This window comes from Drosophila simulans, chromosome 2L (genome assembly GCF_016746395.2).
Source record: "Drosophila simulans strain w501 chromosome 2L, Prin_Dsim_3.1, whole genome shotgun sequence".
In the NCBI taxonomy this organism is placed as follows: domain Eukaryota; kingdom Metazoa; phylum Arthropoda; class Insecta; order Diptera; family Drosophilidae; genus Drosophila; species Drosophila simulans.
The window spans coordinates 7482451-7507180 of NC_052520.2; the positions used below are offsets into that span (position 1 = coordinate 7482451).

A 24730-nucleotide genomic window follows, 5' to 3' on the forward strand; every position below is an offset into this window, starting at 1 on the left:
TTTGCCGCAAACAATGACGCCAGCAATAGCTGGTAATTAGCCACGTTTGACTTTTCGTTGAGCAACAAACAATGCAAAGTAAAGCAGCAGAAAAATGTTTTTTTTTTTTTTTTTTGCCTTTCAAATGGTAAGTGAATAAAAATTGTAAAATTGATCCAAAACCGGTTTTTTCCCCCAGCCACATGTCCGTCAAGAGTTGTGCTAATTGACCTCTGAAAATTGAATCTGCGGTCGGTTTTCCAATCCAATCTCTTGGCTAGTTATCTGAAATTGATTTTGATTTTGTTTTGCTTGGCTTTGCCTCGCTCCTAATTAAAATGAAAGTTTTGCGAGGCAAAGTGAAATTGTTGCAAAAAGTATAATAGAGTGGCCAGTGGATTGAATGATTGATTCAGAAAATATCCGAGCCAATTGGCATTGCAATTCCAGCAATTGCAAATTGTCATAGAAAGCATTCGAGTCAGTCAGCGCGAGTCGACAGGCAAATTGAAATAATTGCCAACGCAGAGTGAGATAAATTTCCCGAAGCGAATCTGAAAAAATGTATCAGCAGAAATCTAGCTGAGAACCAATTATAGAATTTGAAAGTGATAAAAGTCGGCCAAAGAAAGTGTCTGTGAAATTCTCTGGGAGAAAAGAATTCTAGAAGATTTTCAAGCTTCATAAACATCAGTCCGTAAAGCCTGTAATGACACAGCTTATATTTATAAACAAAAACTTAACCAAGTATGAACACCTTTGATTGTGCATAGTTCTATAATTATATCCTGACTAATGACAATTTTGTTTACATATTGGCAGTAATTACACACATTGATTGTTGTATTGTTCAAGCTCAGCTCAGCTGTCTACAGTTTGACAGCCACTAGGTGAATTATGATTACATAAGCGGGCTCCGTCAACAGCTCGTTTGAACGGCAAATAGCAAACTAAAGCCAAATAAACTTGTTCGTTTAACACGAGAACTGTGAAATCAACTACGTGTAAAAATTGTTTGTAAATAAAACTCGTTTACCACGGCAAAAACAAAAAAAAAAAAAATGGTAAAGAAACCTGTACTTAGCTAACATGTAAATTTTTAATGGCACAAGTTTTTCATTAAACACATATCTACTTTTTAAATGGTGAAGTAATGAAGGAAAAATATAATCGCTTGGCATGCGTAAAGTGTTGATGGTTATATATGGATAATGTTAATGCAAATTGTGCAAGTGAAAAAGGTAAAACTTAAGTAGTTTACTTTGTAAAATGCAGAATAATCTATCTATAAATCTCTTTAACTTAAATTTGTTTGAATAATAATTGGTAGCAGATAAAACCCAACAAACAAGAGATGGATACTTGAAACTGGCATTTGCCCCCGTATTCAACACATAAATCAGTTGGCCCATGTACAGCAAACGTCATGACCATATGCTCAACCAATTCCGATTCCCACTTGCATTTCAACTGCGACGACAGACGAAGACTCGAGAGGCCCTCTGAGTTCGAAGTGCTGGGGGAGTGGCAGTAAAATGAAGCGACCTGGAGCAAAACACTTGCAGCTGTTCCCGATCCACTGCGGTCAGAACCGCCAGCGCCGTCAGTTAGCAGCTGGTATGAAAGCTTTTCTGGGTCACCAACGCATCGAAAACGAACAAAAAAAAAAAAAGCGGAGACAGAGGGGCAAAAAAAAAAAACCAAACAAACGCTGCTGCTTATGGCAACTTTTCACTTCTCTTTCCCGGCAAAACAAAGACAACAAAGCGTGGCAAGAAGACAACAGCGCAAAATGATTCTCCAGCCATCTCATCTCGGCCAGTTGGGGATAAGCATCTCGCTTTGGCTCCACGGCAGGCATCAAATGCAGCATGGGCCCGCATATCTCGGCTTTGCCATCTAGGCCCGGCGAACATGGCGTATGCGCAATATGGCCCACAAAGCGGACGCAACGAAAGAGCCACGAAGATGGGATACCCTTTTTTCCGCTCTCATGCGAAATAAGGATATAATAATCTACGGTTATCCGTTATAATGACAAGAAACTAAACCATCTTACATGTTGTGTGCATGATATGCATTTTTGAAAGTCTAAATACCCTTTACTTGGAAGAGGTATCAACAAAATGGCAAACTTGAGCGTGCAATGCCTTGGAGGTTCTTCTCTGGAGCTGTGCCTGCCATGATTATGATATACATAAATCTCCGACTCATAGAAAGATGCAGGGAAATGGAGAACGTGTGGAAAGTTCAAAGACCGCCAGTTGGCTAATAGATTTCATCGCAGAGTTCTCGGCGGCCAAATCGCCGTTGCTTTAAAAATTGAAATTCCTCGCTCGATGGATGTACGTGTGTGTGTGTGTGACCCAAATTGCTTTTTAGACTCTGCCGCCAATTAACGAAACAGTTGCAGTTAGCCAAATGTATCTAATCATGACAAATTACATTGTGCAAATAATCGAATCGGGAGACGGCGAACGAAGCAGGCGCCGCCAATTATGTTAATTGATAGTAAAAGTCAAGTCGCGATCTCAAGTCTCAGTCTCAAGCTCAGATTGCGTTCGCATCTGTATCTCCGGCTAATTAAAAGCGAACTCCAAATGCAAAATGTTGCAATTAGTTTGTCAACAAACAGACGCGACAAGGTTTCCACTTCGGGCCGTGGAATTTCGTTTCGCTTTTGCCCGCACTTTTGGAAAATCCGAGCCTACCGGCGTCTGTTGGCTCAGCTGCTGCAATTTGGGCCAACCGATGGGGGAGGAAGAGTGCGGCGTGGAGCGGCATGTGCTAAATTTGCCAATGTTTAAACAAAACTTAGAGTCAGATAACAGATATGCAAATACTTGCCTTAAACGGAGAGACAAGGAATGCGTATAAATAAAAGTAATATAAACGAATGCGAACAAGAGCAGTACAAACACAGTTGGGGGCGCTCGAATATAGTTGGGAAAGTTCGTATTTACTGATCGAGATAATTGTACCCTCACCTAATCAAATGCACCTCAATGGCAGGCAAATTAAGTAATCGATACGCGCTGATAAGATAAGATTTTCTGCATGTCATTTATACAATTATTTAAGAATATTCTTAAAAAAAGTATTACTATTTTAAAATACACAGAAGTAGATTCTGTTTTGGCCCAATTTTAATTTATAAACTTTTAGAAGACAATTTTTCAGCCACAAAAACAGCAACCACTGGCCACAAAATTGATCTCCCGTATATAATTTGAGTTCTACTTGCATTTTTCACTCGCTGGCAGAGTCGTGTCAAAATGTCAGGCAATATAAATGGCCTCCAGTTTACGGAGTACCATGTGGTCATAAATCGAGGCATCTAGCCTGAATGACTGCCTGCCTGCTCCACTGTGCCAAGCTCCACTGTTTGTACTTTTTTAATTCGGTTTTTCTGTTTGCTTGGTTCTATTTCGAATGGCTGCCTCGTGTATTATTCTTTTTTTTTTTTATATACGTTTTCAATTTGGGTCAATAACATTTGGCAACTTCAGTGCGTCGCCAACAAGAAACGGCGAGAAAAAAGGCGCCAAGTTCGCCGATCGGAGGCCAAAACGAACATACAATGGTTGCCAAAGTTAATTGCAATAAAATCGCAACAATGGCAACTATTTTTCATTAATTTCAAATTGAAATGAGCTCGAGCAATTTTCACAAATTTGCCATTAAAAAAAAAAACGTTTTTCGTTTGAGCTAAGCCGCTTCTATAGAAACGATTTGTTTTGTTTAGTCTGGGAAACAAATAAAGCGAAAGCGATTAAAATCAGTGTGTGTGTGTATAAACATTCACATATCGATATAGTTTGCATATAGAAAACATAGTGAAAATCTGGGCGACATAATAAAGGTATTAACAGAATATTAAATCGGAATATCTGGGCTTATTTATGACTGTCTATAATGAAAAAAGAAACAACTTTTACTTTTGCTTGGAGTGGGGGCAAACAAAAGATATAGCGGCACAAAGACTGACAGATTCTTTTGAGTGAAACTTTTGGGTGAAAAATTTCATAATTTCGAGCTGTTAAAAGGTGTGGGCCTGGCATATACTATATATATTTATAGTCCAGAACCGATTTCGCCATATAACCACTTTATTTGTCAACAGTTGACATCGACTGTCGCAATTTTGTCAGCTTTCAATTTGTCAAGATACTTTTTTAGATGCTGGAAGTGTGTCTCTGATGGCCCTCGAAAAAGAAATATAAACCAAGCAGCTGCCTCAAACACGAAAATTGTTTAATCATTAAAGAAAAGATACACAAATAATGTGCGACCTTATCTTCAGTTTAAATTTGTATATCTAAATAAAAAAGAATGATAAAAATGTGTTTCTTCTTTATTTCGGGCAAATAAAAGCAGACGAAGACCTCCAAAATGATATCTTATCTTGCAACCGAAACAGATAAAGATACACACTTTAGAAATGTGTGGCGAAGATAGCCCACTGAAAATTGTGTTAAGGTAGCTAATAAGCCAGTGTCAATGTTTGGCCAAAGCTTCCATTTCTGTAACCGCAAATGCACAGAATTGACTTCATTGGCTCCCCCCAAAACGCAATTTTATATTTTCATTTTTATTTACACTTTTTTTTTTTATTTTTTATTTGTGATTGCTTTTACCGCTGCCATCAGCAGCAGGTACAACAAAAACAATGCTGGCAAGTCAATGTCGTCAACACAACTTTTAACATTACACAATAAACAGCAGCAGCAACAGAAGCCAAAACAACAATTGCTGGCTAGGTTTTTCATGCTTTTTAATGCCGCATTGTCATCACATTTGTTGCCATTACTTAGATATATAGTATAGTATGCATATGTACATATGGCCATCCATATAAGCCATTGTATATGCGGAGCCAACAATTGCTGCCAGCGCGAATGGGTTAAAAGGGGGGCGTTGCAGAAGGAGGGCGATAGAAATGGAGAAACACGTGTGGTGGGTAGCCTAGGAATAAATGAAACTGGTAACGCTCTGGGGGAAAATGTTATGCCAAATTATAGTAATGGGAAAGGGTCTACATTCATGGGCGACAATAGCTTATCATAACGAAACAGTCAATAGTAATGCCATTTCATATGTTATAACATTACTTGTTATACTTTCAAACACATTTTCTTAATCATATATTAGTTACCTAATCTATTCTCTATTTATCACGCATTGTACACTGTTTTTTCCAATTATACCCAACAGTAAACAGCAAGCAATCTATTTCTGTATAGTTTTCTTACCATAACAAGATCTTCAACTGATACCTCTACAAACCCTGAAAACAGTTCTTGGAAGGCCCTATCCCTATCGATAGCTACTTTCTCTGCTCCTCTTGTGTTTGTTTACCATTCATTGATCCGTCTTATCTGGTATATAGGATCTCAGGCACTACCTGCTCTTATCGGTTTCTCTTTCTCCTAATACTGTAGCGCATTTGCAGTATCGTGTGGGTTATCCTCTGTCTGGTGTTCCCCTACTCGATTTTACCGCCTTCTTCCTGCTTTTCTCCCGCTTGTGTGGGCATTGTTGTCTGCTTTTAATCAGTCTGAGGCATGGCATAATCATCATCATCGTTCTCCTGCCAACATCGTCATTATTGTCAAAGAGAATCACACATTATTATTTTTTTTTTATATTTTGCTTCATTTCTTTTTTGCAAAATGCAAAATGGATATCCGGTGCTGGTCGTTCCCAGAAGGAAGTACGCGGTGGCTTTAGCAATTGACTAACTGAACGATTGACTAAATGACGCAGTACCACGGGCCATGAATCAATACAAAAAAAGTACAAAATAAGCGAGCAGACAGAAAAGGAGTCTTTTCATTAGCAGTTCTCTGCCCCTCGCATGCATACTCCTTTTTTTACCCATTAATCGTGGGCCATTATGCAAGACACGCGCCTCCAGCTCAACTGCAATCCATATGCATTATATACATATATGTATATACATTTGTGGTATATAGTACATATAGAGGGTAGAGGGGGATTTATGAAGTATAGGAGTCGCCTGCACCGATCGTTAGTTACATGCTGGCCATTTAAGGGCAGACAGTCTTCAAGTGGCGACAAAAAGCGAAAGCGTTTCCGAGAGACCTTGAGGCGGTTTCTTCAACTCGTTCTCGGTTTCAGAATTGTCCACCTCCTTCCCCTGTGCAGTATCTTGTATCTTTGTACGAGTATCTTGAAGTGCACACACAGCAGGAGGTTATGGGTGGGAGAAAAACGCAGGTCTCTAAACATTTCAAGTGGTACCCTCTATTCAGAATTAGCCGGGGAAACCTTGACATCAAACGCAGCGAGAAATTTCCCCAGCTGATACGTAGGCATCGAAAGTATCTGGCAGATACACAAAGGGATAGCACATGTGGAATGCTTACGAAATCGAAAGAGGGAGATACAAATGTATCTGCTAAGCAAGCAGCGAAAGTTTGCGGCTTTTTGTATTCAACATCATCATCTGTATCATCAGCAGACTGAATGGGGCCTGAAAGATTATTTTTGCTCGTATACATGTGCACAAAAAAAAAAACTGTCGCCACCTTTCATTGATGTATTCAGTTCTTGGGTAAGAATTTAAATGTGGAATATTTATGAACTTGGGTCCTGCATTTATTATCACACTTTCGGTTAAACTGCATTTTGTTAAGTGTATCGAAATTCCAAAACGAACCGGCACAAAAAAAATGTATTAAATGCGGATAAAATTGCAAGAGACAAAGAAATGTACAAGGTGGCGATAACAATTTTGGGAATTGGGGAATTCGAATGGAGAACGGGGCTAAAAACCTCAATTGGAGCGTGCGATCTATGTGTGTGTTTGGCGAAAGTTGTGCAAGTCCAAAGTATCTTTGAGATACATTTGTTGATACAGCGAGACGGGAAGAGAAGCTTGGTGTAGAAGTAAAAGTGCGTAGGTAAAAGCTTCCAGCGGAGAATGCGGCTAATGGGCATAATGATGATGAATGCAATCACAATCTCAATCACAATCAACAACCCAATCATCGTCATCATAATGATGAGTCCCTAGACCTCGTACCAAAAACTTGATTCCGCTTTCGCTGTGGCGACGGCTGTTGAGTGATTTATACGAAATGTGTCAACTCCGGCTGTCTCTTGTATCTCTCTTCTACTCATCGTTTTCTAGTCGATTTTCCAATCGACCAAGAAATTGCCTCCGAAGATTCTTGACTTTCTAGGTAGTCCGGCAACAAATTGCGGGCACTGTCTTGCGACATAAAAATTACAAAGCATCATTCAACATGTGTGTTATCAGCGAGGCGTTCATGGAGTTGTTGACTCTGACTTTATTTAAATTAAGCAACTTAAAAGCACACAACTACACACACTCACAGAGAACAAGTCATGTGTGAACAGACGCTGAGTAACATTTTAATGGAAATTACAATAAAACGACCGTTTTTCATTCATTTTTTTGGTATTAAAGCGGGCCATATTCGGTGGCGGTTGATAAGCCATCGAGAACGATCCGAGAACAGACCCCACAATGCTTGCATGGAGCAGTTTCAAAAGCCATTATCAGGGGTATTAAAAAGGGGGCTTTTAAGTAGAAGTTGAGACTGGCAATGGCTCACAAACTGTGAGTACAAAATACAGCTCAAAACTTATATCAATAAGACAAACAATTCTCTTGAAAAAAGGGTGTAGTATTATATTGGAACTTATTATCGCTAATGTAAAATATATACAACAAATCGATTCGAGCTTTAGATATAAGATATAAACAAAATCAATGTAGGCAAGTATTTCCCTTGATGTTTTATGTATGAAACCAATTAGCAATTAGAAACCTGTGTGCTGAAGGGCACAGCTATCTAATCACAAATATGAAAAACGATTGAAGTACAATAATTGTTCTTTGTTGGCTTCCAATCGCTCTCAAAACTCGCATTTCAGCTGCACTTTGACACCCACACGATGCGCGATTGCTCTCAAAAAGTGCAACAACGTGTTTGTGACTAACCGCAATCGAAGCCAAAAGTGAAAAACAACAACGGACAACGCCAGCGAACAACATCAATTACAAACGCCCAAATTGCATTTAATTAATGGAAATGTATCCCAAACGTAATGCCCCGTTTTTGTTGTTGTTGTCAAAACAGAATCGGAATTGGAATTGGAAATGGGATCGGGTAAAAGATATATGTACATATATGCCCACACATACCTCGCGATTGTTGTTGTTGTTCATATTATTGTTGATGTGGTTGTTGTTGTGTTGCTGCTGATGAGCGTTGTTGTTGCCGCTGCTGTTGTTGCTATTGCTGCTGTGATGGTGATTGTTGTTGCTGTTGCCGCTGCTATTGCCAATTGAGCCCGAAATCCGCGATCCGGGGGAATCGCGCCATCTCAATACCCCCATGACGGCCTGACGCACCCAACGTCTTTCGGCACCTTCGCTGTAAAATGCCACTGTTGTTTGTTGCTGCTCGGTGCTGCTGCTGCTGCAGTAAGTACTGCTGCGGCTGCTTTTGCTGCGATTGCTGCTGCTGCTTCAAAAAGATTGTCCTAGTACTGCATTGGTTCCGGGTCACACTTAAGCTTCTGCTACGGATCTTCTAAGCCAATGTATAGATATAATCCTTTGAAGTTGCAGTTTCAGGTTCCTTAGCTTGGTTACTTATATTCGACAAAGTGCATATTATCCCCTTTGATGTCGAGGATGTTTAAAGCTCTTAAAGTTACTGCTGTAGATATTATATCTTCTATGTCTTCAAGCTATTATTATTTTGTTCTTTTGGTGCTGTTGATGCTGTGGCTTTTTTAGTTTACTTCTTGAAGGGTTTCTGCTTCTATTGTGGGCGTGCTTAGATCAAATTACTATTTTCCCAGATGCTGCTGATGCTGAAATTGCAGTTGCTGCTTCGTTACTTCACAAACTCGGCTTAGCACTGCAATATCCGTATCTCTGATAGGGTTTTTCTTAGAGGGCGGTTTCGGGCTTAAAAATATATTCTCCGGTAATTGCTATAATTTTTGTTAACCTTTTGCTTTCGGCTATTTTGCTCTCACAAAAAAGTAACAATTTTTTTCCATAAATATCTCTTTTTACGAGTTTTTTAACCCGTTTGACGGGTTTTTTGCGCTCTTGCTCGGTGACTGTCAAACTGCGGCTTATATGCAAATATTGGGGGCTTTCAAATATTCGGCCAACCAATTTCTAGGCAAATAATTTCACTCGGATCGGCTCATGCATATAGATGAGAGTATATATATAGGATTGTAAGATTTTTGATGCGTGTTTTATTTTCGTAGATGCACCGCACTAACACACACCAAACAACGCATATTTACACCGCTGCAGTTTGGTTTATTGCACTCACAAAATCGGTTTTTCGGTTGTTGTTGGGTTTTATTTCGGTTTCAGCATGGAGAAACCGAGAAAAAAGAGCAGAATCTGCCGCTTCTTCTTTTAAAAATAACTCAAAATGCGTGTGCCCCTCGGTAGTTGTTTTTGTTTTGAATTCGTAACGAACAAAAACACGAACGCGAACAGAAGAGCGAGATTTTTGAATTCAAACCGGCTCAAACGTCTGCTTGCGGCAACGGAGAAACGGCAACTGAAAAATATCCAATGTTGTTTGCTGCCTCTGCCGCTGCGTCTGTCGCTCTGCTCTGCCAACGCATAGTGGGCCAGGCACAACAATACTCGATGTCTAAGAAAAGCACATTTTGCGTACATAAGCTATCCATATGGGCTTCGTCGAAAATGTTGTTTATATATTAACAAACAATATTCTATCATATTCAAAATTGTTTTATAAGAAATTTAATTTCATTATTTATTGCGATTTTCAATTTATTTAATTTATTCCATTCAACATTTAAAAACTTTATCACAACTACTACTATTTCTTCCCACTGTGCAACGTTGCGGGCTCATGAAATACACTAAAAAATACCAAGCCTGGCGCTCAATTGGAGCTGTGTGTGTCTGAGCGAGAGCGCTGTATAACCGAAGAAAGAGAGCGACGCCAAAGGAAGGAGAGAGAGAAGAGCATGCGTGGGAGCTGAGAGGGCGCCAACTTTGAATGGAGTGTTTATTTAATTGGTTTTAATAAATAATTTATTAATCATGTAGCCGAAATTAACCAGAAACGACATAATATTCTTTAATAATAAGCTTAACATAACCAGGAGAGACTAATTACAATTTGAATAATTTTGTAGATTTACTGACTTTTTATCTTCATAAGTGGTGAATAACTAACTAAAAATCATATCAATTCTAAAAAAATATTTGTTGTTCTCGAAAATATGGTGTACAATCAGTCTTAAACAATTCGGCACATGCATCACATTTAGCTGGTAATCACAAAAAATTTTTTAGACTCACATAAGATTGTAGAATACTTTGAATAGTGTTCATCTTTTATCAAAAAAAAAAAAAAAAAAAAAGAAATAAACAAGCAACAACTCAGTAAATGATTAAAAGTTATAGAAACATTTCAAGTTTATTTTAAAATAAGCGCCGAAAACATAAGTCATGCCAGTTTCAAGTAAACTGAAGCTCCCCAATCATTCCTCGCTTGTTCTTTTTCTTAGCCCCACTATAAACATATCCAATTTATGATTGCTTCTAGCCTGACCTTGGCATTCGAGACTTTAAATCTATCGTGCTATATACTAAATTTAGTTTGATATGGCATAAAGTCCATGGAGGGGAGGCCAGTCAACACGTCTGTTTATAAACAAAATGTGACCAAAAAAGAAGTGAAAGAATAATAAAGACTATTTTTGTTTGGGTTCTCTAGAGAGGTGTAGTTATAAAAGTTTGTAGATCTCTCTACAAACTAGTTATTTACCAAAAATATTATTAAATTTAAATATAAAATGAGTGATACCTTCAATTAAAAGATATTAATTGATTAAATTAGCAATATCCATTCAAATGGTAAATGTCAGTAGCTGCAATCACTTTTGTAGTGCAGATAGATGACTCTCGTAATAAACTCATATCTGCCCAAGTAGATGGATATTAGCTTTGAAAGATGGATAGACAGAAAGATAGATATCGCTGGCTTCCAGAGCGCTTCTCATGGTTAATTGGTTATGCTGAGCCCGCATCTGAAATCTGCCGCAGAGCTTTAAATTCCATGTGAAAGAGTTTTAAGTTGAGGTTTGCCCGGTTTTATTATTTTTTTTTTTACTTTATTTCTGTGGCTGCTGCCACTGTCAGCTGGCAATCAACAACGAAGTCAGCGAGGCAGCAACAAGGTAAACATCAGAGACAGCGAAAACGGGGGTAAGGAGTGGATACCCAAGGGTATCCATTGGCGGGGGCCTGTGGGTGGATGACACGGCCCTAGGTTAATGTCAGAGATCCGCCAAAAAATAAGGCAAGCCGAAGGAAAATATTTTAAAGTAAAGTTGCATTGTTCGCAATGCAGGGAAGACCATAGAAGAGGAAATTAAAAAGCCACGAATGAGTAACGGAAAGATTTCCACATGGCAAAGTTGAAGAGTGGCAGAAGGAGATATGTAGTAAACGGGGAAAGATAGAGAGGCCGCATGCAACAAGCGGAAAATAATTATAAATTTTAAGTGCCACAGTGCAGGAGGGATAGAGACACATAGATGTATTCAGGGTATCTTTTCGGATTGCTTGCTTTTTTTTGGGATAATTTACAGGCCCGCGGTACGGATACGTGTAGGTAGATGATGGTGATAAACATCGCACATTTCTGACTTAGAATCCATACGTGAGTGAGTGTGTCGCCGTCTCTGTCTGTTTCTACACTTAAAGAAATGGTTTGGTAATAAAAGTTCCTGCTCTCTTTCGATCCTAGAAAATGTTGGAAAGTAAGAGTAAAAGTCTTATTTCCTAAAGTCAATCGAAATACTTTGTGGTTTTAAATGAACTTATTTTACCATAAACAAAATATATTCACCATTTATTTTCGTTTACATTATGCGTAATTTAATATTGTATATGTGAATTATGGCCAGTGCATCGCTCTTCCCCTCGCAGTTTCTCCGATTGTGAATGCAGCTCATTTTCATGGCGCTGACTGTGGGAGTAGGTTGCTCCGGTCTGCGGACTCCGGTCCTTTCCTCTGTTTTCGGCCAGGTTTTCAGGCACCTCCAGCCGGCGAAAGAGACAGCAACTGAGTTTTAGAAAGAGGCGGTTGCACGGACGGAGATGGAGACTTTGTCGTTGCGGCTGACGACCATCGCAATTAACAACTTCAACGTTCGTTGCATTCGCTGGGAGTCAAGTCCACACCGCTCGCCAGTGACTGCTCAACTGTGAGTAGGGGAGTGGAGAGGGCGAGTGGAAGCGGCGGGGTAATGAGAAGGGAAAAGGAAGAGTGAGAAGAGGCGGGCAGACAAATTGCACTCGGCGAGCACCACAAACTGAGACAAAGACATAAGAGACTTCTAATGTGTGTGCGACTAAAGACGAGGGGGGAATGGGGCAAACACCGAAGCCACAGTCCGTGAAAAATATGCAAGAAAAAGTCCAAAGCAACCCAAATGAAATGGCCAAAGTATATTTTTATAATGGGAAAGGAAGGGAATTGGGGAGAAAAGCGAGAGGAGCGGGACTCGTGCATAAATTTCCAGCGAATCTTAGATGGCGGAGGGTTCTCCTCCATAAAACAAAGGGCCCCAGATTTCCGGCTTCATGGGAATGCACCAAAAGGTGGAAAAAGCCGCTTACAAAAGACTAGCAAAAAATGATGTGCCAAATATTTGTATTCATTCTCCCTCAAAAAAAGCCTTGAAACTAACAAAACTCATATCAAACGAAACAAGAATTTTATTTGTTCAAAATGTAAGTTCACAATAATATGTGATAAGAAAGTAAAATATCTTAGTGATGAGTCAATTATAATGACTCTAATATCAAATTTTTAAAAAATGTCCGTCCCTTATATCCCTCCATTATTTCCAGTGTGGAAAAATGCCAACCCGTAACAACTGATATTTGGGCAGCTTAATTAGCCGCTGAGGATAGAGAAGGCAAGGCGGGTTGGTAAAGGGTACCGGACGGAATTTAAACATTCCCAGGCCAACCTTTATTAGCCCCAAACTATGCAATGGAAAAACGTGCGAGAAACTATACAATAGGGAGCGTAGATACGCAGGGACGTAAAAAAAAACCAGTAAAATAAATAGAAAAGGCTGCGAGGAGCAAAACTGGAATTCCGTACACAACGGCATGCAGTGTGGAAAACTCCAGGGGGAAAACTCACTCACTCACACTCAGGAATGATTTTCCTCACGGCACGTGGCCAAACGTCACAGTTTGACAGTCACTGGCCTTAGCCCAAATTCAATTTTACCAACTTGAGCAAACATAATTTTCAAACACGGTCTGAGAGTCAACCCAGTTTTGCCTCAAGATGCTAGACGAGACTTTCCTCCAGACTCGCCCCTTTGCTTTTTCCCCTTTTATTTTACTTTTACCGAAGGAGAGCCTGCATAAAAGGCACTCGAATGTGGATGAGAAGGCTGCATCTTGAGAAAATATAGCATAGGCTTGGGTTTCGAGGCGGAGATGAGGAATAAGGGATGCGGGTTGCACTATGCTGCACTACTAAAACCACTTGTGGATAGGGGGTGAGGGGTCGGCTGCTTTGCCTTTTGATATAGAAAAGTTTGCCTCCGAAATTGTTGCGAAAACTAAATTAAAATCTGAAAAGACTTGCCTAGCAAACGGGTGGGCTGCACAAAAAAAAAATGCAAAAGATTGAGAAAAGGCCAAACAGGAAACGATATAATTCTTTAAAAAGGCCAAGTGGATTATGCTCTAGAAAGTTGACAAAAGTGAAACTAGAACTATATAGTTTAAATGGAGTTTCAAGTTATAATAGAACTATATAATATTTGTTGCTAATTTAGGTTATGCATTTTGTATTTTAGGGCAAATGAAATCTGCACTTATATTAGTAAAAATATGGCTTAAATAATTGTTTTATTGTAATATCCCCTTTTTTAATGCATTGCCCACAAATGCATCCAAAAACAAAAATATGCAACTTGCAGCAAGCTGAGTCTCATAATTTTAGGAGCTTTCCATTTTTTGAGGCTCTTTGGTACCGCATCACACAGAGGTTCGCACAACATCCAATAGATGGCGCCGAAGAACGCCACCAGCGGTTATAAAGCGCAACTTGAAATTTTAGTTCGCAAAACAACCGACGCATGTGCACATGGCGCCACTCAGCTTCAAACGAAACTAAGCTATGAAAGTATGCTACACATTGAATTAAATTGAAAAGTTTTATAGAATATTTATTAAAGCATACTTTTGATAAACTCTTTTTGGATCGCGAAGAAGCATATTTTCATATACAAATATTTCATGCATTTAAAATTATATTTTTTTAAGTTGTTCTTAGCTCTCCGCATAAACAGACTATCGATCTGTTCATCAAGACTCTACTAATAAATTTTGCTATGAACTGACCGAGCCACACCTGACAGCTGCCAAAAACTTCAAAGACCGCAGCTGAATCGTAAAAATTGACATCAAACCAACCAAACGAACTAACCAACCAACCCACCAAGCAACCGACCACTTAATCCCTGGCAGCACACACCCGCACCCATATGAATTAACCCATGACTGCCGAACAATTTGCCTATTAAACCAGGAGACGGAACCCCAAAAAGACCACAACAAAGCGCAGATTATGTCAAATTATACAGATGTTTTGGAAAGGTAAAGTCGTTGAAGGTTTTTTTGTTCTTTGATGGGGATGGTGGCATAGGACTCCTCACATGAGGTATTATTGTTGTTGGTGGCTCTTTGTTTCGATATAGGTTCGCCCACCATTTCGCTGCCTTCGTCCCATACTCCATTCATTGTCCCATTGGCAATTTTTATGGCTTGGCAGCAGTAAAATGAAATTTTTACTACTATAGGGTGGGGGAAATGAGGTACATATATGGGCAACTGCAAGTTGGACTTTTATGGGTCAGTCCATCACACACACTTAGATTAGTGGAGCATATGCCCGGGGACTAGGCGAATCCGAGAGGGCCGATGACCAACGTTGGACAATTGCCAGCCCATTGTCGTAGGTCAAGAGGTGGTCTATCTTGATAACATGCAGGAGTGGTCTACCGTTGAAGGAACTTAGACATACTCAAGCTGTAGCTTAAACCCAAATAGTTGGTAACAATAGTTTATATACATTTTACTATTAGAAATATACATTCCCTCTGCTCTGCACTACCAATTTAGTTTCTATAGTTTTGACCAACTTAATTTCTTTTTGTAAACCCCTTAAAGAAACCTGCAAACAATTAAGGGTTCCGCTCGAGGGACTTTCTTTACTCACCTGAGAGAAGTATGCGGGCAGGACGCAGCGCTGGTCGTCAAGTCGCGAGCACTGCACACGCTCGAGCAGCTCGAAGAGATCCTGGGTGGCTGTGGTGGCTCCGCGCAGGCGTTCCGGACTGTGGGTGACACTGCCAGAGCCACTTCCTCCGCCCGCCGGTTGCTGCTTCTGTGTGTTGGCCATAAAGGCATGCTGACGTCTGCAATGGGAAAACAGGAAACGGGTTAATAACACGGCACGCAAAGAGTCAATCACTGGAGCTGGAGTTGGCACAGCTGAGCTTCAGATTCGCGAGCACGCAATCTCTTCATGCTTCGGAGACAGGAGACCTCCTTCGTTCGATTCACTGAGCAAAAACTCAAGTGGCCCACAGGGGTTAACCTCTGCCACTGCGAGGGGTTAAGAATTGGTTTGGTCGACACGACAACTTATGCTATTCCCACAACACGATCAAAAGTGCCACTACAGTGCTCAAGACTTCCTGACTTTGAGAGCTCATGGAGGTATTCTTAAAGAACCATCGATGGATTCGTAAAAAAAGAACGTTTAGACGATGAATGAAGTTTACTTAACAGTCTGCGTTGGGAAATTTTGATTTCAATTGTTTCCCGTATTCAATATAGTTAAGTTTAACTGACAATATCCTGCATATCCATTATTACAACTTTCACTGAGTTCTAAACTCTTTCTTTCACATATATATCATTTTGCATTCTCCACTCTCCTAACAGAAATCTTTATTAGACTCGCTCGTCTGAAAGTCAAGAACTCTCTGCATATCCTGAATCCTTTTCTTTGACTCTTCGAACATCTCGAGCAGCTCTCACGCACTCTTTCAGAATTATGAGTGGCCACTTGAACATATTTCTCCTGTTCAGTTGCGAGTTCATATTTTTCTCGAGTTAATTGTCACTAGCGCATGTTTTTTGTGAGCAGCTTGCTCTTGCTTTTTTTTTTTTTTTTGAGAAGTTTATGTTGACATACAAACGACGAACGCCTCGAAATGAACACATAAAACTTAAAGGAGGATGTTTGCCCTGATGTTGTGCAAGGTCCTTTGACGTTGCTGCTATTGCAGCTGCTCCTCTGCTCCACACTTTCCCAAATAGCCGAGGAGAATCTCTTCGCCGGCTCACATCTCTGTTTATTTTTAACAGGAGGAGCTCGCTGCTGTCACTCGTAAATTAACACCTACCCATTCCCTTTGCCAACCAAATGGAGCTCGCATACGAAATGATGACAGTTATGGGAAAAGGATATCAAAGACACGACTGTGATGAGCCCGATTGAAGTTGGAGGGCTCGACTCCTCCGAATGTGACTGCGTGTTGATAGTTTCCAAGAGTGTTGCGAGCAAAGTGGCGGTGAAAGTGATATTTGGGTGTAATTGGATATGAGTGGAGAAATTATGTGGATATAGCGAAAAAAGATATACAACAATATACAACAAACAATACTACTCACAAAGTTCCTAATATTGCACAGTTTTTACTTGCTTTTTAGAGCAACGATAGTTGGAAATATGATTTTACAGTTTTGTTTCACACATAAAATGCACTTAACCTTCACCCAATTTCCCACCGAACTTAACCCATTTTCCAAGGTAATAAAATCCTATCCATCAATGGTTTTTACTGCTTTTCATCCGTTTCTGTGTCATAAATCAAATGATTTGTTTTCCTCATCTTTCTAAAGCTTTACAAGCTGTGCAACATGCATTCACAGATTTTACAACTATTTTTGTAGTAGCATGCTCAAATTACGGAACGAAAACAATTTTATAGCATTTTTATGACAATTTTTCACATGAATTGTTCGACAAATGGCAATGAAATCAAATCGGTAACCGAAGAGAGGGGGAGGGTGAAACCGAGGATGCGGATTGCAGAAGTCAACTGCAAAAATGGCCCAACAATGGGTCGGTGATGATGTGATGCGAATAGGGTTTTAACCTACAGTTATACTGAAATCTGATGCAGTTGTAGATATTTCTTTCATACTGGAAAAAAAAGAAAGAAAAACACCCACCAAACAGACGTTTCCTGTACTGCGGTGACGCCTGCGCTGAAAAAACCTTTTCATTTAGCTACCTCATTATATGCAACCACCCACATAATTAAAACCCATTACAGACATACAAAAAGCGTTAATTCTGGAGGGGCGGCGTCTTCTAGGGCTTTTCGAAAATGTTCATTAAATGCAAATTTATGGGCACCACCCACCGAAACCCCCTATTTTTTGAGATTCTCCACTCATTTGGCATGCGCAGCGCATTGCGCGTGTTTAAAGTTTAGCCGCAAGATGTGGAAAAATGGGGTGGGGTGGTTGGGTGGTTGAGTAAAGTAAAACAATTACCACGGCGAGACCCAGAGAAGAGCATAGAACAAAGCCATGCGGTGTTGACAGCGAAAGATAGATGGCTTCAAAAATCCAAGAAGAAAGGGTACTATGGCTAGGAGTACATATAGTTATTTCCACAAAAGTTTTGGGTTAATATATTCCCAAAGAGTGGCGGTTATGCTACGTGGGAAAACCACTTTGCTGAGCCGGAAAAAAAAGAACCAGAAAATAGCACAGGAAGAGAATCGAAAAGAACACTTGCACAGTGGGAAATGTCGTTCTGCGGCAAGTCAAGTTCTTTTTAACATTGTTTTTTGGCCATTCCCCAGGCGCTAATTTGAAACGATTTTCCAAAGATATTTCTTCCCACTCTATGTGTTGGTGTTTGTGTGTGTGTGTTTGCCATATATCCCAGTGAGAAATTACAGGAAATGTCCAACGTCAAGGAAATCAAGTCCCAAAGGACAAAGGGACACACAGAGACATTCATGCATTTCACAGCTAATAATGGGTCAGGCAAACTGGAAACTAGAGCACTCGCAGATAGCATCGCAGTTGGAGAAAAGCGGGGAAATGGCCGGGAGAAAGGGAGAAAGGCAGGGAGCGATGCACTCGCTCCGATAAGCGGACAGGCGACATATCAAAGGATACTCTCGCACACTCGCATGGCACCAAAAAGTCAAAGTTAGGTCCTGCAAGGGTCGTTGTACCGGTCAGGCGGAGAATAAGGGCAGCACCCTGTAATTAATACTATCCCAAAATGTCCCCTGGAAATTCAACTAAAAACCAAGTGGAAAAGGCAATAAATTAACATTTAATTTGTGCAAAAGGGTAAGAACCTATAAAAGTAACTGATTAATTTAAACAAGTTCCCATTTTGTGAAGAACTCTATATGAGTACGTACCGAAGTTTCTGTGTTTAGGATTTTATTTTAGGTTCTAAGGTCACTGTTTTCCAAATCTGCATGCTAAGCCGTTTTACGCGATTATGATTAATGGCTGCCAAACATTGCGAAGTAACCGCTGGGAAAATAGCCACGGAAATGAGTGGCGGAAGGAGGATTTTAGGGAAATGGAAAATCTGCATTTTCAGGGTTGGCCACACCCGTTTCTTAGCCTGGCCAGTGGTCCCTCCTCCCTCTGCCCATTTTCACATTATCCCGAATGTCGCGACTTCCGCGCCTCGTGAATTGTCATTAAAATTAGTTCCAAGACAGCCGCTGAGATGCAAGCGAAAAGGATTCGCGCACAAGTTTTTCTCATTTCCGCTGCCGGGTGGAAAACTTGCCTCTGCCCAGTTTTCCTTTGTCTGCTGGAGAGGGAAAATCCCTATAAGGGGGTTGTGCAATGCTCACATAAAAAGAACCCGTTTCCCCTTTCGTTCAACCTCATAAATGCAACACGTTCCAGACACTCGAAGTCTAGCGAAGATGATATCCTTTTCTTATCCTGGTACAGCCAAGCCTTTCTAGACTCAGCTCATTTCCCTTTTCTTCTTCCTACCTGCGTTGGTCTCATAAATTAGCCACAAATTTGCCGGAAAAGTTTTCTCCGACGCCTTGGAAAAAAGAAAAACTTTTATTGGTCGAATCGGGTTCCTTGCCTGATTTACATATTTTTAATCGTCCATCGTCTTTATTTCACATTTTTTGGGGTAAAAATTACACAATTTCCTAGGCATTTTCTTGGCAGAACTTGTTTCTTATTTTATTTGCTGACAGCTTTAGGAAATTTATTGCTGCACGATCGCAGAAAAGAAAGTTTGAGTGAAAGTGTAGCCAAGGATAAGGAATATTTATTAGAAAATTACGAGGAACAGCTGTGTGTGCGGTCAGTGGAAAGGATTTTCCCAGAATCCCTTTAAATTTAAATTGAAATTATAGGACTAAGTAGACCCAAATTGCTGTCAGTTTTGAAGGGAAGAGGGAAGGGAAAAGGGCCAGGAACTCTCGGCCATAAAACGATCATAACGGCAGAGGTTATTGCTTCACTTGGGATGATTTTCAAATGGGACATTTAGAAATGACCTTTGGTAGAATTAGAAAAGGGTTCAACTGAAGCTGTAACCTCTGCAACTTTTTATTAAGATAGCTTAAAGTTAAGTTCATTAAGTCAAGTATTTTTTATTGAATGCTACCAAATGGCTAGGGGAAAAGTTTGAGCCCCACTCTTAGCTATTCCTATTATTCAATACCATTACTCGCCAACTAATTATTTCAATTAAAAGGAACCATGTTGATTTCCACCATAACCAACAGAGTCATTGCATAATTACCCCCACTTCGTGGGCTTTATGCCAAAGTCTTGATAAATATGCAGAACGTACATATATATGGAAATATTCGAAAAAGGCGACTGAACACCGTCAACAACCCATTTATTCTGGCCACCTTTCCCCCAAAGAAGCCTCCTCGCCACACTTTAATATACCTCTCTCTCGATTCCTCCACTTAGTTCGCCAGTCAAGTTCAATTTGACACGCAATTGCTGTCGTTGGAGAACTACAGAAAAGGGGGTTCAGAACAACCTGTTGTTGGCCATGTTTTCCACCCGTTTTGGCCAGTGCAAATGCAGCATAAAAATGCTGGTAATAACCGTTTAAACGTTGATACTTTTAATGCCTCTTACAGGTGGGTTACTACATAGATAGCAAAAGGGGGCTGGACGGCGGGGTGGGACGATTCCAGCTGAGCCACTTTGCATATTAATGAAGAGCGTCAGTCAGTCAGTTAGCGTGGCTATTTATAAGGCCACGGAAGGCTCTTTTTGTGTCTCGGCCTTCTTCCCTTTGCCTTGCACTCGGAAAAATTATTCATCAACTTCAAGATGTATAGAAACGAAAAATGATTTAGGATGTAAGATAAATAAATATTTGTTTGCTTATTTTTAATAACTACCAAAAGTGGCTGGAAGTTGTTCTGTAATATTTGGTTGTAGCATACTTTTAGTTTAAACATTCTTTTCTTTCAGTGTAGCGAAGTTCCTTGGCATGGAATTAATACGAGCAAGGCACGCGCTTCATCATATCGCTCGTGCCGAACCATAGCTCCCTATTTCCATACATCCCCATTTTGTCACCTTACCAAAAATCGTTGACCAAAATATTTGGCGCGCTTTTCCTTTTGGCCAGGTGTCGTGTTCGCACACCTTAGTCATAGCGTTATGGCTTTATGACTTTGGCTAATAGGTTGGCATACAACTTCCCCCCGACTCCCCCGACCTACGTTCCCGACTCCCCGAATATTATGTGGGCGACAACGGGAAGGTCGCGACTTGTAATCTTTGGTGTCAAATCTTCGCCTCGGGGTCTCGTTAATTTCCAATTATTGCCGAGCCGTTTGAACGATGTGGGTTGTCATAGCGGGATTGCCTCATGTCGGCCAACTAAAAATAAACATTATCCATTGTAATCGCACCGGTGGAAATTCGCAACACATTTCCGCCGCAGTCGAAAATCTAAAATCTGACAAAGATGCGACATTGAGGGATTGCTGGATTGACTGCTTTCCGGCTTGACGCGATTGATGGATGGCCGTATTGGGCTGATTTAATTAAATACTTAATTGCCAATGTGAGGCAAGTCTGTGTTAGTGGGTTAAACGTCGTCGGGTAATTATTACCGCACTCCGGGGATAAACACGCTGATAGCGCGTTTAAAACCGCTGGAAGTGCTAGCGAGCGACTTGCACGCGACTTTGCAGAAGCAATATATTTTAACTATCGCCCCTACTTATGTTGGCATTGCATTTTGTGGGCTTGTATTTATTACGTTTTTAACAAGGCTAACAACGAAGAACTTAATGCAAGTTTTAATGAATTTCGCATGCAACGGAAGAGTAATAGCGTTTTCCAAGCGACTTTCACGCGTTTTATGCGCGCTTACCCTAATTAATGCAAGCATCTTAAAATTCGATTTTTTTTTAGTTTTCAAAATACCACTGCTTACTTACTAAATTTTTTAAATAATTAAATTTGTATTTACACTAAGATCAAAACAAAGTTGCGTACATAAATGATGCCCGCGACTTGCGCGCGTTTTTCCACAATCAACGGCCAATAAAACGCTTCGAATTATTTTGATTGCCTGCTAATGCAACTTCCTCCACAACTGCAGACTTCTAATTATGTTGGCTGCTGTTTGCTTGCATGTCTTTTGACCATTTACTACCGGCGGTTAAGACCCGAATCCCCCTCCCCTCCCCTCACCACCTAGGAAACAGTTGTCTATGTGCGGGCCAAATAAAATTAAGTTGAGTTGAAGTTGTAGTTGGGCACATTATGATTGCACGTCTGCGCACTGTTTGAACTCCACTGCGAGAGATCTTGGACCCTGAGGGGAATAACCATTTTGGCCAGGCGGATATGCATGTGTGGGATTGGCTTAACGGTTTCTTCTTATTTATAGATTTTTTACCCGATCGCAGCCAATTGATAGTCACAGAAGTTCCTCTGTTGACTTAGCTGACTGGCAAAAAATAAATCCGCAAAAAAAACGCCTAACGAGGGTGCGAAAAAAAAACGCACAAAAGGGTTAAGCCATATCACCTTACACGTTTTCCCTGCAATTTTTTCGTTACCCCTCTCTCTCACAGCTGTTGAGGTAAGGAAATGGGAAAATCATCATCATCATCATCAGCAGCAGCAACACCATCATTCATTAATCATAAATTTAATTAACAAAACAGCCTAAGAAACTGACAAAAAGGTTTTCCTCAGACCTAAGGGTGCGCTGGAAAATGGCATCTTTGTAGAGTCTTAGAATATCCCTTATTACATCCCGATAATCCATAACTCATTCGCGATTTTTGCGGTTTGTGTTTCACGCCGAGCAAACAAACCCCGAAAAACAAATGACATTTGACAGTTTGCGAAAAAAAACACTATTTGTGTGGTGTGAGGGATATTTGCATATATAATGCATTATGCTTATTTAGGGCGCACTCCCAACTTCCTCCCAATCGCAATCCAAATCGAAATCCTGTCGAGTGCATTATTGGCAAGCAGACGGGGCTAATTAGGGCCCACTGCACATTCAAATGGCGAATCAAACAATTTGCATAATTTTTGCATATGTCACAAAGCGACATAAAGCGACATAATAGAAGGTAGAGGGGATTTTGTCAATATTTGCTTACATGACATTTATGCCGAGATATTGAAGCGTAATCAATGGGTTTTGTTTGGCCAATGAAGGCGAACATAAATTACTAGAAACGAGATCAATGTTGAATTGTTTTAAATGAATAAATTTGTGAAGGACGCAATTCATAGATCTAAAATCCAATAGCCAGTTTAAGGAGCTCAGTAAATTTGGTATATCCTTGCAAGGAATGTATACGTACAGCAGATTCTTCATGTAGCGTTTGCGTGCCACCAATGTGTAGGATTCCTTGTGTGTATTCGTTAGATATTTCATTTTGTTTGAGATCAGTTCTGAGATTTTCGAACAGGTAGATGTGTTCTCTTCCTTTGGTTAGGTTTAATTCACTTTTCTTTTTTGTATGCTTAGGTCAAGATGTGCTCTTTTCTTTTCACAAGCAGGTAGTTTTCAGTTTCCGAGCTACTATTTGTTCGGATTTATCCGTAGATATTGCACAGTTAAGTTAACACTAAATACGATCAACTAAACTCGGTTGAATTCCAATGTCTTTGTTCGTTATCTTCGAGATACATTCGCTATGTTCGATTCGCAGTTTATTTTTTCGTAATTTTCCCAGCGAACTTGACCCACTGAATCGGCACGGAACCCGATTATATGTACAACCTAACCGCACGAAGAATGTTTTCAAACTGAATTCTGTGCGTTGGCAAAAGTGGTTGTAGCTCTGCGGAGTTGTAGTTTCAACCCCCGCTTTGAAGCATGTTCGATCGCGTTGCACAGTGGGCTGAAGAGAACGAACATGTTCGATCACCGAGGAAAGAAATTGTATCATCATACCATAAAAATACTAATGGGTTTATATTTAACGTTACTAGCTAGTGCACTATGCTTTTTAACTTAACAAATGCAACTCTCTGATATATATATTTTCACTCTGTTCGATCGCATGTTCGATGCGAACTTGAGCCGTCGTTATCAAGCCATTGGCATTATCATTATTTGATACCGGTGCCGGTACCGGATACGACCATGTCAGGAAAGGTTCGGCCTGGCTTTATGTTTTATTTTCGTTTTGGGGTTGGCCCCTGTCCATTTTCAGCTCCGAACAATAGGCCTATGATTCCGATTCCGTTCGGCCAGTTCTCTTCTATAATTTCATACCCAACTTGGTCGCACATGCCAAGCATGCAAAACAATGGGACTGTCCATCGCTTTGTGAGAGCAGTAGAATAAGCCATTAACACCTGAACTGGGCGCAGGCTCACTGAACTGAGAGATCAGATATCAAAAGTACAGTGATATTGGGTGGCCAAGGGGTGTGATATCAAATGAACGGATTGCAAGTGAGGAGTAAATAAAAGGGTTTACTCCTGTGGTAGCTTAAATGATAGTTTGGTATTCTAGGGCCATAGCTCTTCAAAATATGATGATGTTTTCTTCAACTTTGTCCTAATGTTCTATCCCAATTTAACCCTTACACTCTAGGCAATAATTAAAGTTGACTTAATAGCCTCTTCTTTTCGACCTGTTCATCTGTTGCCTCAACAGGCAACACCCATTTCATACACTTCTTTCGGGAGCCCAGGCAACCAACAGCTGACCCAATGCTTACGATCAGACTAATGAGTAACTCCTCAACCTTATCATTAAAATTCAATTCGATTTCTTAAAGACAAGCCATCGCTTCACTTCCCCCGGTGTTACTCTCCATCTTTAAATTTTACCTGAACCTATTTCCGATCTGCTCCCATTTGCAACGCTTTATTAACCGTGTTTTCGTTTAGTTTTCCTTTTCTGTTTTTTCTTTTCATTCTGGAGTGCAACTCTTCATCTTCGGCTTTTCAATGTTGGCCATAACTTTCTATCTATTGTTTCTAGGCCTCAGATACGTTCCCCCGTTTTCCCGTGTTTGTTGCCCCGGCTGAGGTTTAATGGTCGTTCCGCTAGTCACTCAACGCTCAACACCTCATAATTCTATTGTCTTTCGA

General features: G+C 40.3%; 1 protein-coding gene across 4 annotated transcripts in view; it reads right to left on the reverse strand.

Moving 5' to 3' along the window:
- Positions 1-24730, reverse strand: part of LOC6731363 (rap1 GTPase-activating protein 1) — a 78048-nt gene that overhangs the window by 23123 nt on the left and 30195 nt on the right. For 2 of the 4 annotated variants that reach the window (XM_039291020.2, XM_016178751.3), the window contains one exon: positions 15303-15501. In XM_039291020.2, coding sequence (XP_039146954.1) covers positions 15303-15501 — 199 coding nt within the window. Of the gene's footprint in view, positions 1-8176; positions 9608-15302; positions 15502-22983; positions 23455-24730 lie in introns of those variants that run through there. The other 2 variants (XM_039291021.2, XM_039291022.2) reach the window with 2 other exon arrangements.